The sequence below is a fragment of the Podarcis tiliguerta genome (genome assembly GCF_965153285.1).
Source record: "Podarcis tiliguerta genome assembly, chromosome: 4".
NCBI lineage: Eukaryota > Metazoa > Chordata > Lepidosauria > Squamata > Lacertidae > Podarcis > Podarcis tiliguerta.
Window position 1 is genome coordinate 64,549,945 of NC_139537.1, and position 18,387 is coordinate 64,568,331.

Genomic DNA, 18,387 nt, shown 5'->3' on the forward strand with positions numbered 1-18,387 from the left:
TAAAAGCTCAGAGTAGCTTGTGATCCCCTAGGTAATCTCACCCAGGGATTTTTTGGGGGCTATACCCAGTTAGCTTTAGCAGTAGAACTGCAGTATGTGCCTGAAGACCACACTCTGAGTTATCACCTCCACGTACATGGATGTGACAAATGGATGGAAGTTTGGTTCAGGCATGAAAACTAACCCAGGGCCTGGTTCGGCAACATGCCATTCCCGTATAAACATGTGTTAAGGTTCATGGAGATTATTTGGTACATAAGGCTCTTCTTTAGCACTTTGCAAAACTGAAAACAGACAGGTCTCTTTGGGGGCCATATGTGAAACCTTTGACAGATGTTACTTGAAAAGACAAGTACACATGTAGAAAGACATAAGACCCTCAAGGCAATTAAATATGCTCAACAGAACGTAGGAAAGATGATCCAGGAAATACTGTATAGACTATAATGTATTGCCAAAAGCTTCTCTTGTCTAGTACCATTGCAAGATTCATGTTACTAAGACCATGGTTTAAATCACCTAGACTTCTGTTACTTGAATTAGAAGGAAGTATATCAAATGTGTAAGCCTCTAAAAAAGTGTTTATTTCATATGCGGTAAGGGAAAGAGCTATGATTAAAATGGAAAGCGACTTAACTATGAGATACTAAGTTCACTGCACATGGTGGGGGAGAGATAACTAAAACACCACCAGTCAGAATTAATTATTCCTTCTGATTTACAGAATGTTTTTAAGTGAAGGAAAAATTGCTTGTTGACGATATTTAATACGTCAATTTGCTGGCATGCCCAACTGTAGTTTCTGAACAACTGTAGAAGAATATTGATTCTGAATATAGGTACAACGGCAAACCTGAATGTAGACTTGGTTCAGACATAATGCCAAACCATAGTTTTGTCCCCCCCCCCCATGAGCAGGTTTGAGCCTGGGGGTTTGCATGCTTCTTTTTCTCCTCCTCCTCATTTAACAGCAATTTTCTTATTTCTGGATTCTCAGCAAAGCATAGCTTGCTTTTTCATCTGAATCGGGCAAAATATGGTTTGGTCAAAACTTAAGACTGCCTGCATGCCAGGATCACCAACCACAGTTTGTGGTTCTAGAGTACAGACAAACTATGGCTTGAGGAAGGCATAGCTTGTTGGGTTCAAATGTAATGCAAACCATGCCTCGAATCCAAAAATAAATTAAGAAACAGCAGCACTCAAGGTGAATATGGAGGAGGTATGATACCAAAGTTTGTTGTATGCATAACACAAAACCAGAGTTTGGTGTTCCATTTAAAGCATATCAGTTAGGTTGCTTAAATCCTATTGATGTTGCTGGGATTCAAGACTTGTTTATGCAGCATTTCAGCCAAAATGTTCCTTAGAAACTATGGATATAATCCAGAGAACTGCACAACTTGGCATGTTTGGATTAATTATTCTCAAATAGCAAACATTCCCTCCTCCTCTCTGCAACATCTCCCCACAAGCTGGTTTTGATGCTCAGTTTGAAACTCAAAGATATGACATGGGGGGCACTATTGAAGGCAAAAGAAAATATATATCAGTGAGCATATCTGAGCCCTTGCTTGTGCCAAAAGTTGCTGCCTTAAACCTGGGGGCCTGTGAGTATCAAGGCCTAGTGGCAGTGCTAATGAAGGATTTGCATGTAGGACATATCTGAAGGTGAAGCCAGAAATTACTCCTGAAACACTAAAGTTCAGATCAACTGTGTCAGTGACCCCAGTAGTTGTTATTAATCACCACTGATGGTGATTTGTGCTCCATTCAAGTGCTTCCTGCTGCCTGATTTCTGTACGTTCTTGGCATCAACTAAAGAGGAGGTCATTTTGGCCAAACATCTGAGGAACCACGAGATTGGGATGACAAACACAGCACAGAATAAATCTTTAGGGCACCATCTGGAAGAGCTTTGGTCAAATTACTTTGTAACACTCTCTGGCACTTCAGCAGGTAAATAAATATAAATTAGACACTTCAATGGAATATGATATAAGAACGATAAAGCAGTATTTTAGCATACAATAACCAGAGCAGTGAGTCATTACAGACCACCCCACCCCCAATCTCACCCACACCATTAAAAATGCATTTGATCAAACCTCATGCATCCACTACAACTGTACAAAGCTGGTTTTTGGTGCAAGTTTTACTTATGGAAATACCATAATTTAGTGATAATGGGAGCCTACTATGCTCTAGCCTACTATGCTCTGTATTAGTTGTTGTTGTTTTTTTGAGAGAGACATAGGACTGAACACTGCCAATTTATGGTAAGAAAGCTGTCCCAGACAACAGATTGGAGTTGCAATAAATGTACGAATTCTGCAAGGAGCATTCATTCGTTCAAAAGGTTAATTTGAGTCATGTAAGGAAGAAATCTTAGAATGTGTCTTCACTTGTCATAGCAGAGCTCCATTTTCTTTGCTGGCCCTAAATTTAAAATACAGTGGTACCTCGGGTTAAGTACTTAATTCATTCCGGACATCCATTCTTAACCTGAAACTGTTCTTAACCTGAAGCACCACTTTAGCTAATGGGGCCTCCTGCTCCTGCCACGCTGCCAGAGCACAATTTCTGTTCTCATCCTGAAGCAAAGTTCTTAACCTGAGGTAATATTTCTGGGTTAGCGGAGTCTGTAACCTGAAGCGTATGTAACCTGAAGTGTATGTAACCCGAGGTACCACTGTACTGGGTGGGAGGAAACCTTTTCTTTCTTTCTTTCTTTCTTTCTTTCTTTCTTTCTTTCTTTCTTTCTTTTCGGCTGGGATAATTGGCTCTGAGATCATTTTAGGCAGCTTCCTTGAGGCAACCATAATATGTGTTTCAGTTCTTAGCTTTGAGTTGTGCGGCGCCAACTCAAGTACCTGTCACATGTTTCTGGCAGCTGCTGGGAGCGTTATGGACACACAATGCCTGTTTTCAGGCATAACACTAAACTATGGTTTAGCATTATGAGAATAAGCCTTGGTTTCGCCTCCCATTCCCTCCCCTGGTGTGTTTTTTCATCCCTAAACAATCCAGATTCTCAAACCAGGGTTGAACAAACTATAGTTAAAATGAACCACAAGGTGTGGTTAATCTAAAACAAAAGTAAAAACTTCCAAAATTCTCCTCACAGCTTCACCAAAATTCAGCTCCTTCTTATGTCACAAAACCATGAGGAGACTTGCCTGGTTCAGATGTGACTCTAAACTATGGCTTAACATTAAGTGCTCAAGCTTTGGATTCACAAGTATCCTTCACCTTTATCTTTTGGTGCAGTCATGACTCATCTAATCTAATCAGAGTTTGGGGGACTCTGGCTGATTTTTACTGAGCAAGCCAGGATCATATGCCAATTTAGACAAGCCTTCTTCAACCTGATGTCTTCCAGATTTTTTGGATTACAGCGCCCATCAGCTTCAGCCAGAATAGCCTGGCCAATAGGAGCTGAAGAGTATTCTAAAACATCTAGAGCAGTGTTTTCCAAACTTGGGTCTCCAGCTGCTTTTGGACTACAGTTCCCATCATCCCAGACCACTACCCTGTTAGTTCGGGATGATGGGAGTTGTAGTCCAAAAATAGTTGGAGACCCAAGTTTAAGAAACACTGATCTAGAGGGTATCAGGTTGTGGAAAGCTAGTTTAAACTAAGCAGGTTTCCCACATTTGAATACAAGGGACTGTCAGTTACTTTAAAAGTGGAAGAGAAAGCTTCTGATCTTCTCTTCATGGCCATACCAGAGGAGGACAAAGATGAGAAGCTGTAGCATATGAACCTGACGCTTTTGCATGTAACCCAAACCATAGTAAAGGTAAAGGTACCCCTGCCCGTACGGGCCAGTCTTGACAGACTCTAGGGTTGTGCGCCCATCTCACTCAAAGAGGCCGGGGGCCAGCGCTGTCCGAAGACACTTCCGGGTCACGTGGCCAGCGTAACATCGCTGCTCTGGCGAGCCAGAGCCGCACACGGAAACGCCGTTTACCTTCCCGCTAGTAAGCGGTCCCTATTTATCTACTTGCACCCGAGAGTGCTTTCGAACTGCTAGGTTGGCAGGCGCTAGGACCGAACGACGGGAGCGCACCCCGCCGCGGGGATTCGAACCGCCGACCTTTCGATCGGCAAGCCCTAGGCGCTGAGGCTTTAACCCACAGTGCCACCCGCGTCCCATAGCATTATCCAACCATAGCATTATCCAAAAGGGCCACTCTATGACATGCTGTTGGAGGAGAACCGAGCAAAAATAAATGTTCTTGACCCCCCTTCCCTGCTTGGTATATGTCAACAAAGAAACATATTGCAATCGCTGAGAAATCATTAAATATCTTATTGTCTGCCTAGTTTTGATAAATGAGGATCATAAGTCCCCCTGAGTTTATCCTGGTCCAATCAACATGCAAAGTCAATCAACAAATATTTGAAAACAGCGAAGGCATATCTTGTAAACTGTTTCCTTATTTGTTTAAGCTAACTGTGCTCTAAAGCACCAACACTAAAAGGATTTTAAAGGCCGCGATTCAAACAATCTCATTTATCCAGATTGTGTTTTGTTATAGTGATGTGGGCATTTGGATGTTTTCAAGCAAAGGAAATATAATTAGAATAGACAGAAAGAAAAACAGTTTGTGCATCACAAAAACGAAACAGCTGGTTCTATGCCAAACAAGGTTCACTTTAAAAAAAAGCACCACACACATATGAATAAAATGGCAACTTGAAATCCTGAGGATTTAAGTGAAATAAGGGTGGGCTTGCATGACAGATTGTCATGGCCACTGATTTAGTGCTTTCCAACCAAACTAGAAGCAAAGGAAGTGTTTTGAGAAAAGATACACACATCTTTCTTTCAAGGACAGCCCCAAGTTTACACGTGGAAGCCAACCATGCAGTTTGCATAGCCAATTCAGGTCCTGGGGTAGCAGGACAGACTGGTATCCATATGTTTGCACTGAGGGCTTAGGTGCACACTGCATGCATGCCTCATTCCATCTGCAGAAGCTGTATAGCAGGGGTGGGCAATGTCTGGTCTACAGTGCTGAGGGAGAAGAAGTGAGAGGCAGTTTGGAATGCTAGGTGCTGGTGTCTTGTAGGAGAGCCAGTGGAAGACTCTAGGATAGGACAGGAAAAACATACCTGCATTTAATAGGTCCGTAAAGGTTGAAACAGGGGCTTTAACAGAAGTCTTCAGTTATAGTGGGCAAGGGCAATCAGGCTCCTCAAAGCTATCTTGGTTTAGTAGTGTAAAATAAGCCAGATTTAAGTAACAAAACATATACCAATTTAAAGAAACAGCACTATACCACAGTAACCACACAAACGTGTGCACTATATAATCTTGTAATAAATAAGCATGAATGTATTTGTCAACTATAGCAGCTATGGCTGAAATTCAACATACCACTAAGTGGGATATGTGTGGGGGAATGAGATCTGCTCACAACAATGGGACTTTTCCCTTCTTTCCTCCCCTGCAAGCCCCATACCCTGTTCTAGGTTTTTCCCCACCCCAATCCTCCAGAGAAGATTTATGGGGCACAGAGAGGCATATGAGGGCAGAGAGGTGGAGAGTCTCATTGTGTGGAATTCTGTGTCAGCACACAACAACTCAGTTGAATCCCACCCTATATTGGAATGACTTTGTTTCACTCCTATATCCCACGGTTATCAGGGTTCTTGGTAAGTTCTTGGTAAGTTGGTAAGTTAAGGTAAGTGCTATTAAATGGTAGCATTAAATGGTGGAGTAGAAATTGGGTTTTGTTGATAAAACAAGAAACAAGGGGAGGGGGGAAACCTCATTGCACCACAGAAGGTAATAACTGCTTCTCAAAATTCAACATCATCTTAGACATTGGGGTGGGTGGGGGGAATTAAAGGTGAAACTTACAAAATACATCTCCTCGAAGTTTCTTCTCGTGACCAGTTTGGTTTTCAAGGTCTTCCCTTTCTCCTCCTTTCTCAACTTCCTCTTCCTCGTCTATTTTCCCTTCTCTTCTGACATCTTCAGTACTTTCCCCCTGTTCACCATAGGCACCTTCTGTGTGCACACCGTCTTTGTAGTCTAACGGTCTTACGTGAACTTTAGACGCTGGGGTCACAGGCGGTTCTGGGATCACATTTTTTATGTCTCCATGCTTTTTCACACTGTTTTTGTGCACAAGCAGCTTCTTGAGCTTCTCTTTGGCAACTCCAGAGATTCTGGGAATGTCTTTCACATAGTTTTCATGAATAACTGAGCAGGGGACGGGGTAAAGAACCAAGAAAACACAAAATATGCTTGACTTAGCTTACCCTTTAAGGGTTTTAGGTTTTTGCAGAATATTAGTGCTTCTCAACATGATGAAACACCAGTTGGCAATGTTGAAAATGTATTTGAAGTACAATAAATTCAAAGCAATGTATATTATCTGTAAAGATGTCTCTATGTAGAGCCAAGAGTATACAGAGTAGAAGACCTGGGCAGCAGTGAATGTTTTCTTTGTCAATCCTATTTAAAAGGTAAGTGACTATTTCTTAGTTTTGTGTCTGACCACTGGGCCGGAATAACTTGTCAGCAACAAGTCAAACACAATTCATCAGCATGTATTGTGGTCAGCCAGGTGTCAAGCACCATAGAGCTCAAATCAGTCACAAAGGAAAATAACAAATTCTGCGGAGTATTCCCAGCAGTTGCTCTTCCCTATCAGGAACCTGCCAATTGTCACGAGAAAGCAAGGACCACAGTCCATGGGGATAAATGAGAATAGCTATGGATAGCTGCTTCCAATTATGTCTCCCAGAGGACAAAGTAAGCTTTGGGAACAATCCTCAGCTACTACAGGTGGATGGATCAGTCTTATTTCTGGTCCATATCATTTTTGCATTTGTCCACTCTTTAGGTCCATTCTGTCATGTTTCCACTGTAAGCCGTGCAGTTTAAAAATCTGCAGGAAAACTGGCATTAAAAAGAAATAAATCAAAACATGCATTTCCAAACACATTTTATCTTGATGCATGTACTTCTAGATACATTTTTATGTTTTTTGAGATAAGAACTGTCGCAGCATTCAGAGAAGCATGAAACCTGTTGGAAAGCAACGTTCCAATCTGCTCATTAGTTAAAGAGGTGCAAATCAGGCCAGTTCATATCAGAATTTACAAGCAGTGAATTCCTCAACCATCCCTACTAGCTACCTTTGCCTGTAATAGCATCCAGAAGGCATTCCACCAGTACAGATTTGATTCATTAAGAGGTTAAGATGAGAATCAGCTCTGAGTCTATATGGCTCTGGAATCTCTGGATAACATTTGCACTGGCCTGAATCCCCAAGATCTTGCAATGAAGTTCTTTGTACTAGAAGGACATCCAAGCTAGTGAGAAAAGCAATGCTTTGCGACTTAAACATCTATGTTGACAAAACAGGGAAAGACCATTAAATGAAGCTGAAAAGACAAATATATAGTTATTCCAGCAGCTGACAGATTTGACCTTATGCCATATTTTTAACTTTGTGTGTTTAGAGAAGAAGCCAGATAGTTTCTGCACAGCAAGACATGTCCTTTCTGCTCATGATTAATGTCTGTGACCCATCTGTTCAGGGAAAAATATGATTTCACCATAATTGTAATTCATGGGAATAAAATAGAAAATGTGATATTTCACATAGGCTCATTTGGGTTTAAATAGTAGCAGTTGGGAAAGATTGAGGCACAAGGAGAACGGGACAACAGAGGACGAGATGGTTGGACAGTGTTCTCGAAGCTACCAGTATGAGTTTGACCAAACTGCGGGAGGCACTGGAAGACAGGAGTGCCTGGCGTGCTCTGGTCCATGGGGTCACGAAGAGTCAGACACGACTAAATGACTAAACAACAAAAGTAGCAGTAGTATGGGGAGATAACCTGCTACAAACCTATATCATATTCCATGTGTATTACTAAAGAGAGATAACATTGAGAATATTTGTCTAACATACTTGGTTAGATAATTTCTTCCCAATCAACCAGGACAGAAACAAAAGAAGGCTGTTCTGTTTCGTTGGCACATATTGTAACAGCATTCAGTCTTAACAAGTTAGAAACTGCAAAGTTAGAAACAGCATTGCAGTTTCAATCTTTCCTATGAACAATATTTCCTGGTTAGTTTTGCCCAGATGCCTCCATTTCAGAGTTTTGTTAAAAGATGTACACTGTGAAATTTAACCGACATGGTTCACTGAAATCTTTACTCAGGGTACAGCAAGGAAAAATTGACTGGAAACCCCCAATTCCCTACAAATTTCCTCTCAGAAATAAGAAAGGCAAACCCCATGCGTTTTAATAAAGAGTCTGCTGAGGTTTTCAAGACAGAATGACTGCCCAGCAAACCAGAACATCTGCTTGCACTTCTTGCTTTGAAGTCTTTCTGTAAGTAATGAAATATTCTTACTGCGCAGCAAAGTTGTTCTGGCTTTGGGAAATCAAGGAGGCATGACATGGTGCTCAGTTTGGGGGATTGGATGCACTCATCTAGGACATCCAATCCCTGCAGGTCTACTCATGTCAGATTCCTCAGCCAGATCCAGACAACACTGAAGATGCCACAGTTCATAGGCTGAAACCAATGTTCAATATGTTCACGGTCCTCACCCCACCCCCACCAAATCAGCTTTTTTTCACCTTGGGTTCTAGCAGGGTAAATCAGTTTGACATGGTAAAAATGTTTGTTCCTCAGGCAATCACGCAAGCCATGTCTAGACTGAACTATGGAAAGGTATGTCAAATGAGGTGGAAAGAGCTAATATTCGCACTGTAATTGTAATCCCCCTTTAGGTGGGATTAAATTTCCACAGTGTGCATCGTTAAATCAGTGCTTAGTATACAGTATTCAATGAAACCAAAATCACTACTTATGACACTGAAGAAATTCTCCAAAAAATATTTGTTTTGTGATAAATATGGACCCAATATGGGTCTCTACGCTGCACCAGACTGGAGACGGCACAGCAACATGGGATAAAACCACCCCATCACCTTCCGCCTTGGCCAATGTGAGTGGCAGAACTTCAGGTGTGACACTGCTCAGGCCTTCCACCCACAGATGGGAATTAGGATCCCGCCTGAAGTATTTACTAAGACCAGTGCCAGCTCACCCTAAGGCGAGGTACGGCAACTGCATCAGGTAGCAGGATCCACAACAGATTCCTATGGACCCCCCCCCTTGTGCATTATGTAGCTCTTCACTCACACCTTCTTCCCTAGTGAGGAAGGGGGCATTTTGTGGTTCACCTCAGGTGGTGAAATGTCTTGGGCTGGCCTGTACTAGGAAAGGTAACAAAAACTGAAGACACATTTCCATGGTGAAAGTGCAAGGCTTGTTCTTATTTCACAGTAAATACAAAAGAAATAAATGCACTTTTGGGTCATGCCCCCCTGATTTCCCAAAGCCAGAACAACAAAACAGAGCAACAAATATAAAATAAGTTGAACCTATGCAACTACATGAAGACTGTGGTCATGTTCACCTTCGACAGAGTATCGAGTATCTCTACCTCCTGCCCCAACCTCAAATTCCCCACTTTACCAGGATTTCTGCTTATTTGTTTATTAAATTTCTAGACCAACTGTCAGAAAAGAAAAGAGCATAAAAGAGAAATTTAATGATGCCCCTTGACCAGATTCCTGATAGCAGTCACCAGTTCACAGGATCTTATAGGAAACAAAAAGACATCGTACATTCTGAAAATGTCCCAACTTCCCATCATTTGAGAAAGGTGTTAGAATAAATCAATGACGCTTCTCTTGCACTTACCAGAGCATTCATATCCATTGCCTCTGTAGCCTGGTTTACATTTGCACTTGAAGGATCCCTGAGTATTGAGACACTCTGCGTGGATGTTACACTTAGGTATAGTTGTCGTACATTCATTTATATCTAGAGGAATAGGGGTGGGGGGTGGGCAAGAGAAAACAAATAATTGAAGACAGAGAGAAGTCAGAGATTTAAAACAAATTAAACATTATTTTCATGCTGAGAAAAGGTGCACCCGTTTAATACCTGCCTGTCATGCAAGCACAGGAACCGTATCAGAAGAAAATGTTGGCAAGCCTCTTTGTAAGTGCTATGGTTAAAGACTGCATTTGCCAATGAATATAAAGAAGGAGTATTAATTCAAAAACTCTATTTGAACAAACTGCCCATTTATTGTCTTTCTCTGGTTTACATCACTCTGGGGACTGGCGCTAGACCATTAACAGGGATAAGCATTTGGTTGAAAACTAGTAGGCAGTGGGCAGAGAATTCCTAAACAAACGTTTTTTTAAATTTTTTTTACAAACTTTATTGATTTTTTTAAAAAAACAATAATAATTACAAAGCATAAAGTGTTATCTGCCACGACAAATGCATGCACAGATGTTAAGTCTTGTATACAGTCATCCACATGGCATCAAAACAGAATTGGAAACTATTTTTCATTAGAAATTAAGCTCACATCCACAGGGCAAACAAATGTTAAGACTCCCTATGTTAGGATTCATTGATGTTATTCTCTTCTTCAACATTCTAAGCTACGCTACAAAGAAATGCTCTATCATTCCTTCAGGTGGCGAGTATCACCAAGTTCGTAGCCAAAACAGGGCCAATGAGAAATAAGGAAGAGATATCAGGTTGGAGGAATTCCCAAGGTTTGCAGACGTACAACAATTTTAAAAAACCAAACCTAAGAAGCCAACACACCCCAAAGTGCCACAAGGATGCACTTTACTGAGTAGCCTCTCAATGTGGAGTAATAACTGAAAACATAAAACTGGAATATTGGGTGCAGAAATCGGGGAATGGAATGTTCTGCTTGGCAAGAAAGAGTGGTGGAGACTCTGAAGGAGAGTGCTCTTTTCAGGAGAGAAGATACACTGTAATACTGTGTTATAAGTTCCACTTATCAGTCTAGAAAGAGAATATATAAAGAGAAGTGTTTATTTTAATTTATTTGCCACTAGGTTGTAGAGACTCAATAGAAGTGGTCCAAAAGTGGTTTCCAGGGCATTAGCTTATACAAGCACAAGCAAAATTTATACTACAGTTCAAAAACACACCAAAATCAGCCAAGTTTATGAGAAAAGGAAAATATGTGCATATATGTGCATGTGTAGACACACACACGAGAGGAAAACTAGAATCTAATTCTTACCTACACAGTCATATCGGCCACTCACATATTTCAGTTCGTATCCAATTTGACACTTGCAATAGTAACTTCCAAATGTGTTGACACATCTGCGGTTGAAAGAGCAAACAGCTTTCCCACTGGAGCACTCATTAATATCTAAGATATTAAAATGAAATCTGATAAGGTTGAGGAAAAGGTATCAGGATAAAGGTGGTTAAACAAACCCTTAACAGTCACATTTGTGAATAAAATGACTAATGCTGAAATGATATGTCCCATACTAGAGAGATGCAAAATCCATCTCTGGAATCCAGCTTGACTTTTGCTTATCCCAGTTAAAGCCTACCAATTTCTGATGAAATCCACCTAGTCCTTCTGATTAGTTGCCATCCATAATATGTCCCCTGATGCTCCACCTGTATGCATGCCACTCTAAACCATACATAGCTAGACACCAGTGTAAGCATGATGGTTTCAACAAATCCTCACCTGTCCCCAAGACCCATTTTTTGTTCCAAATTCTGTCTTAGATGGAAGTCAGCAACAACCCTAAATTATTGCCTAAGATCTCTGATCCTCTTTCTTAGGCTGTGTAAATAATGTTAGGCATTACCAGGCCAGCTGGTTAGGATTGATTTCTGGAAAGTCAATTAGTAGTTAAGTCTCAGAGCTGACACAACATCACATACCAAGAAAAACACATGTCCACTGTTCTAATACCCAGGCTATGATCTGAAGGCACGCAATAGCATAGCAACTTTGTTGAAGCTAAGCAAGTTCGGCCCGTACTTGGGAACCCCACTGTATGCCTCCTTCAGTTCAATCAAAGAAGAAAGGTGGGATATACATATAATAAATAAATATCCAACAGGTGCATGCCTATTTTATTACAGGAGCTGAACTCTCAGCAAAATTCATTGATCTCATTGATTTATGCAGCAAATGTTCAAAGCTTTCTAGTCCCTAGTAAATTTAGGTTATGTATTAAATTCCTATCCTATGCTTCATTCAAGTTTCTCAGAACAGAAGTGTTTGGGACCCTGACAAGTCCTTCCCCCCTTCTATTTTACTCTCATCCCTCTTCCTTTCCAGGCTTGAAAGAACTACCCTCTTCTCCTCGTCTCAAGACAGAAACAGCTTGTATCAGTGCTTGAATGGGCACAAAAAAGTACAAAGGAATTTACACTCTGTTCACATGGACGCCTGGCTAGAATTCCCGCCTTCTATAAATACATGCATTATGGATAAACTATTGCAATATACAACAGAAAGTTACAAACCTCAGATGTCTATAATTATTTTTAAAGTGCAGTCCTTAATTTGGAATCATCAACTCCCAACCAGATAGGATTATTTTTCTTGCTCCAAGTATAGTGAAGTATTTTATAAATAAAGAAAACGCAAACATAAACAGCTAACATGAGTGCATGAGGAACTTGGCTGTTAGATTTCAACTGTGTTTCCTGATTTTATGCTGTGGACAAAAGCCTCAAATAAACATTAATTAAACACTGGGAGGATGGCAGGGGCAGTAATAATCCCATTTATACAGACAAATTTGGGAGAAGAGGAGCAGTGTTTCCTTCTGTGGCATGTTTCTTGTTTAACAGCTGAGCCAAGAACCCATAAGGGTTCATTCTATAGTGCCTAAAAATACTCTCATGTCATGAAATCCATGACAAAAGTAGCAGGCTTTTGCAGATATATGTTTCCAGTTTGATGTGTTTAATGAATGGGCTGCTTGAAAGGTTATGAATGGCTGTAATCACAGCTAAGAGTTCATTTCCTGTGCTTGTCAAGATTCACCTAGGTTCTAAAAGATCCCTAGAGCCCATTGGGACGAGGAAGTATCCCCTTTCCAAAAGAATAAAACCTCCAAACCATTTCTCCCAGGGCTTCTCACATAGCTGCAGTTGGAGAGTGGATATATCAGATGTCTAAAAACATGAAGAAAAACTTGTTTTTAGGGACTTTCAAAAATCCACCAAACTCTGCAGGCAGTTCCAGACCACCTGTTTATTCATCACGATTTGTTTGTGTGAAAGTCAGATGGTGCTGCCTCAAAGCTCACCTGCAGGAGTGGGGACAGATAAGGACCTGCCGCACCAAGCCAAAAAGTTTACTCGCTCTTGCTCTAAAAGTATAGCCATTCTATAGTGTTCAGCAAGCACAGGCTGGATTCTTGGAATGGTTGTGCTAATGACAGCAAGAGCATAAATGGATGCTTATGTACCTATGCATGTTTTCCCATTTGACGCTAACTGAAGTCCGCTCGATGGACACAAGCATCGCACGTCATCCTTCACTTCTTCACAGCCATATTGACAATTCACCATGGCGCAGCTCCTGGAATCTTGAAAAACATGTTACTTGACAAAGCCATAGGTAAAACTGCGTAAGAGGATTTGTTTCATTAACAGATGATAATGATCTTAAAATATCTTCCCTAATAGCATTAATGCACCGGCATGCAAAGAAGGAGGAGGAGGAACATGAGCATATACCTTAGCTATTTGGCTACTGCTATTCCTACTGCCAAATAGATACAAGCCTCTGATTTAAAAAGTGGTTTGTCTCTTTGGCAGTGGGAACCGCTGTGGCACAACCATACCGCCAGTTTTAAAAACAGCTAAATGGGTTGCTGTTCCATTTCACAGGGCATAGTTCAACGTAATACTAGATATCTGTGGAGCTCTAAATTGGTTGGGACCTGCATGCCTGAAGGACCATGTCTACCACATGAGACTGCATGAACCTTAAGTTCTTCATTGTATGTCCCAGGTTAGGCACCTGAGCTTAGGCAGGTGGTGACTGGTGAGAGGGCCTTTTCAGTTGTGGCACCTGTAATGTAAATAGGCCTTTTCTTGGTAAGCTTGCTTAATGCTGATCTTGTTTAAATTCTACCCAAGCATTCCAGCATCTCGGCATATGGCCTACTCCCCCACCACCACCAACTCGTAACAGTATAAATTAACCAGCTGCTTCATACTATGAGGCACAGGTTATTTCATGATTAGTTACAATATGGGCTTGACTCCCATCTCACGTGCTGCATCTTGTGTAATATCCGTCACTTACTTGTGCATGTGCCGTCGGGCATGAGCATGTACCCATTGAGACAATAGCACTTGTAGCTGCCATGCGTGTTCATACATCTGTGCTCGCAAGGACGTGGCTTCAGTCCGCATTCGTTGATATCTGCAGAAATCATTGGGGGTGGGGGGAATGAGTTTGCAGATCTTTGGAAGAAAACAAAATAGTTTACTGCAGTTGCTATTTTACGGCTTAAATTCTCCTAGGGAGAAAATGTCTCCAGGATTCGAGCGAGCCAGATTCTTTAAAGAAAGAATTCAGCAGACCATCTGCTGGGCTGTGCGCTAGGAGGGCTAGCAGGAAGTTCCCACCACACCTGACAGAATCTGGGGAAGTGTCTCACACCAGGAGATAGATTGTACTGGGAAGGGAGGAAAGAAAACAGCTGCTACACTGTTGTGTATATGCTGAATGGCCACGTAGTCTTGTCTCCACAGCTCAGAGGTTCTCAGTTAGGTATGGTAAATATCTGTACAGTGGTATCTCGGGTTACATACACTTCAGGTTACATATGCTTCAGGTTACAGACTCAGCTAACCCAAAAATATTACCTCGGGCTAAGAACTTTTCTTCAGGATGAGAACAGAAATTGCGCGGCAGCAGCAGGAGGCCCCATTAGCTAAAGTGGTGCTTCAGGTTAAAAACAGTTTCAGGTTAAGAACGGACCTCCGGAACAAATTAAGTACATAACCAGAGGTTACATTTACAAGAAATGTAAATTTCTCTTACAAGCAAACAAGTTAGTTCGTTTACCTGGCTGTGGCTGGATGATTTATTAAGGCATTGTAAATCAATGATTTAAAGCCAAGCTTGAAGCATCAGTTTTATATCATTGATCTAAATCAACTTTTCGGTTTTGAAGTTCATATGCTTCCTGAATAGGCAGGCATACTGCCTTGCTACTAGAACAATGAAAATGCTTATCGTCTGCTTTCCAGTGGCCTTTACTATTGATCTTAACCAGTCAGTTATATTTCCTCATGGTTTTCTTTCATGTAGAAAAGCAGTCTTTAATTCAATCTGATGGACACATTGTCAGGATTCAATTTTCAGAGATTACAAATGCGGGTATGCTTTTATTTGTTTTCCTTTCATGTTGTTTTTTTTAAACAGAGAGGATTTTTTTAAAAGTGCTTTTTAAATCTGTAACGACAAACTGGCATGAAGAAATGCCAGCTTTCCAGTTTTAAATACTTTGTTTTAACCATCTGGCAAATTTGGAGGTCTAGGTTCACTCCTAAGCAAATTTTCATAACCTGAAAATAAATCTTCGCAAAGCAGAAAAGTCTTAAATGAGGAGCTGGGGTAGATGGCATTAATGGTGCCACCACTACATTTGAAACAATGCCAGCTCATGCCAGCCAGTGTGGAATGTAGTGCAAAAGGCAGCTTCCATTTTTTGCTGTGTGCCAGCTCCAGGTTGGTGTAGCTGCAGAGCCTGAGAATTGAACCCATGGGACTTTGATAGAAAGCCACCTTCATCTTGCCACTCTTTGTTACACACCAAACTCCTGGCAGGAGAACTCCCAGGCCAAGTGTGAAGCCCAGCCGCATTCATCACACCTCTCTGCTAGCAGAGACTAGTGGAGACTAGTGGAGAGGAATCGATGTGCCTTCCTAACCCACATCCCCTAAGCCTTCATGAAGCTGAGGAGCTGTTTTGACTTCCTACTTGGATAGTGGAGGATATTTCCTAGTCCCTGAGCAGAATCCACCTTCAGGCTGAAAAAGTTTCCCCAAGACAGACAAAATAACTCAGCATTGTTTTACATGTATAGCCCTTGCAATACATGCAGCCTCTGCAAAACCACCACACAGCTCTGGCAATTGATGGCACTTATGTGTAGCCTCTGCAGTGGAGTGGACACACACTAAGAAGACTTTTGAGTGTTATTTCCACTGTAGAAAGTTCTGAGATGGCAAAACACAACCTGTATATATTGACTGGAAGATTTAAATAGCTCTTACCATAGGGAAACTCTTACCCTAGGGAAACAGCCTCTATATATTGACTGGAAGATTTAAATAGCTCTTACCCTAGGGAAACTGGAGAGGAAAGAAAAAAGCAAGGACAATTTGGCTGTGCACACACCAAGGTGTTAATGCACATGTGTGTAGCATGGATCCAATTTATCCATGCATACTTTGACACCCCCCCCCAGCATGTTCCATTTAAATCTGTCTCAATGTTTCCTGTCCATACTAGTGGGTGGTGTTTTATGGGAAGTATCATGCTGAGTGACATTGTCCTCTCCCCTCAAGCTACTAATTCTGTGGCCTCCAGAAGTTGTGGAAACCTGAGCTCCACTGGGGGTACACACACAGGTATTTGTTTACCTGTGAGTGCGCACCTTTTGTTCTAAAGAACTGTTTTGTCTGTGGAATAACATAGTAATAAAGTTTCGCCAGAGCCAATGTTTCACAGTGGGCAAAACAGCAGCATCATCTTTTTCCAAATTACTGGTACACACTCATGCAAAATAGCAGCTTCAAAAATAAATATATATTTGTGTGTCTCACCCAGCACCACCAGGTAGAGAACCGGCAACCCACAAAGGAGTGTCTTGCCAGGGGAAGAATGGCTGGCAGGCAAAGACACAAAGTGCCTCCATTTTCCCTAGCCTTGCTCCCTCCCAACACGGAAAGCTATGGTGTGGCTCAGAAGAAGAACATGAGCTGCACATTTCACACACAAATACAAAACGGACAAGGCAGGACAGGGAGAGCGATTTGGGAGAAAGGGATTTGCAGACAGTATTTTTGTTCCCCTTCCCCATCTGCTGTACCTGCACGAGCCAATTTTATTTTTAATACAGCTGTTTTGCAGAAGAGCAGTTCAACAGAAAACAGCTGTTTTAACTTTTTTCCTCCTTCCCACTGCCAAGGAACCTTCAGCAACAACCAATAGTAATAGGCATGTGGCACCCTTTCCTTTGTGCTGATGGAGACAAAAGCGATGAGCAAGTGGAAACAAAGGGTTACGGTTAAAGGTAAAGGTAAAGGGACCCCTGACCATTAGGTCCAGTTGTGACCGACTGGGGTTGTGACGCTCATCTTGCTTACTGGCTGAGGGAGCCGGCGTACAGCTTCCGGGTCATGTGGCCAGCATGACTAAGCTGCTTCTGGCGAAACAGAGCAGCACACGGAAACGCCGTTTACCTTCCCGCCAGAGCGGTACCTATTTATCTACTTGCACTTTGATGTGCTTTTGAACTGCTAGGTTGGCAGGAGCAGGGACCAAGCAATGGGAGCTCACCCCGTCGTGAGTTAGGGTTAGCACCCAGCAAAACATCACCACGTATGTTGAAAAGTCACATCCACACAATTCACTTCTGTGTACCCACACTCAGGTAACCTGAGATTTTACATTAGAACCACCTGAGATTTTACATTAGAACCACCACCAGCCCCCGCTTATGCATGGATCAGACATCTGAATTAATTGGCTGCGAATAGCAGCCTGCCGCCCGGCGCGCAGGCACCCTGAAGCAGAGTACTCCTCGCGCCCGGCAGATATCCGCAGCCTGGGGAGCCCTGCAGGAGTTCCCACAGGGCTCCCTAGGCTGCGGATAGCAACCTGCTGCACGGAGCACGGGGCGCGCTGAAGCAGAGCGCCCCATGCTTCGGGCAGACATCGGCCAGCCCCACAAGCTTGGGGGACAGCGGGGAGGCACAGCGCCACCATCCCGCTGTTCCCCGACCTCGTTTTGGGGGGGAAATGAAGGAAAAATTGTTTCCTTTATTTCCCCCCCAAAAAACTAGGTGCGTCCTATGGGACGGAGCATCCTATGGGACGAAAAATACGGTACATATTACAGTGGTACCTCGGGTTAAGTACTTAACTCGTTCCGGAGGTCCGTTCTTAACCTGAAACTGTTCTTAACCTGAAGCACCACTTTAGCTAATGGGGCCTCCCACTGCCGCCGGGCCACCGGAGCACGATTTCTGTTCTCATCCTGAAGCAATGTTCTTAACCCGAGGTACTATTTCTGGGTTAGCGGAGTCTGTAACCTGAAGCGTCTGTAACCCGAGGTACCACTGTATAAATTTCGCCCCCTACTTCACTTTGAATACCAGCTTCAGTCAAGGGGTGACTTTAATCATGGAAACAGTGCAAAAGGCAAGTACAAAAGGCAGGTGCAGAGGACAACCATTTTCCCACAGCTGCTGTACTGATCCAAAA

At 42.3% G+C, this 18,387-nt stretch overlaps 1 protein-coding gene across 3 annotated transcripts in view; it reads right to left on the reverse strand.

The window, feature by feature from the left end:
- EGFL6 (EGF like domain multiple 6) overlaps nucleotides 1-18,387 on the reverse strand; it is a 42,538-nt gene that overhangs the window by 5,586 nt on the left and 18,565 nt on the right. For all 3 annotated transcript variants that reach the window (XM_083437457.1, XM_083437458.1, XM_083437459.1), the window contains exons 5-9: nucleotides 14,190-14,309; nucleotides 13,345-13,464; nucleotides 11,133-11,267; nucleotides 9,755-9,877; nucleotides 5,873-6,217 (exon numbers count right to left, since the gene is read on the reverse strand). In XM_083437457.1, the coding sequence (XP_083293583.1) occupies nucleotides 5,873-6,217; nucleotides 9,755-9,877; nucleotides 11,133-11,267; nucleotides 13,345-13,464; nucleotides 14,190-14,309 (843 nt within the window). The remainder of the gene's footprint in view (nucleotides 1-5,872; nucleotides 6,218-9,754; nucleotides 9,878-11,132; nucleotides 11,268-13,344; nucleotides 13,465-14,189; nucleotides 14,310-18,387) is intronic.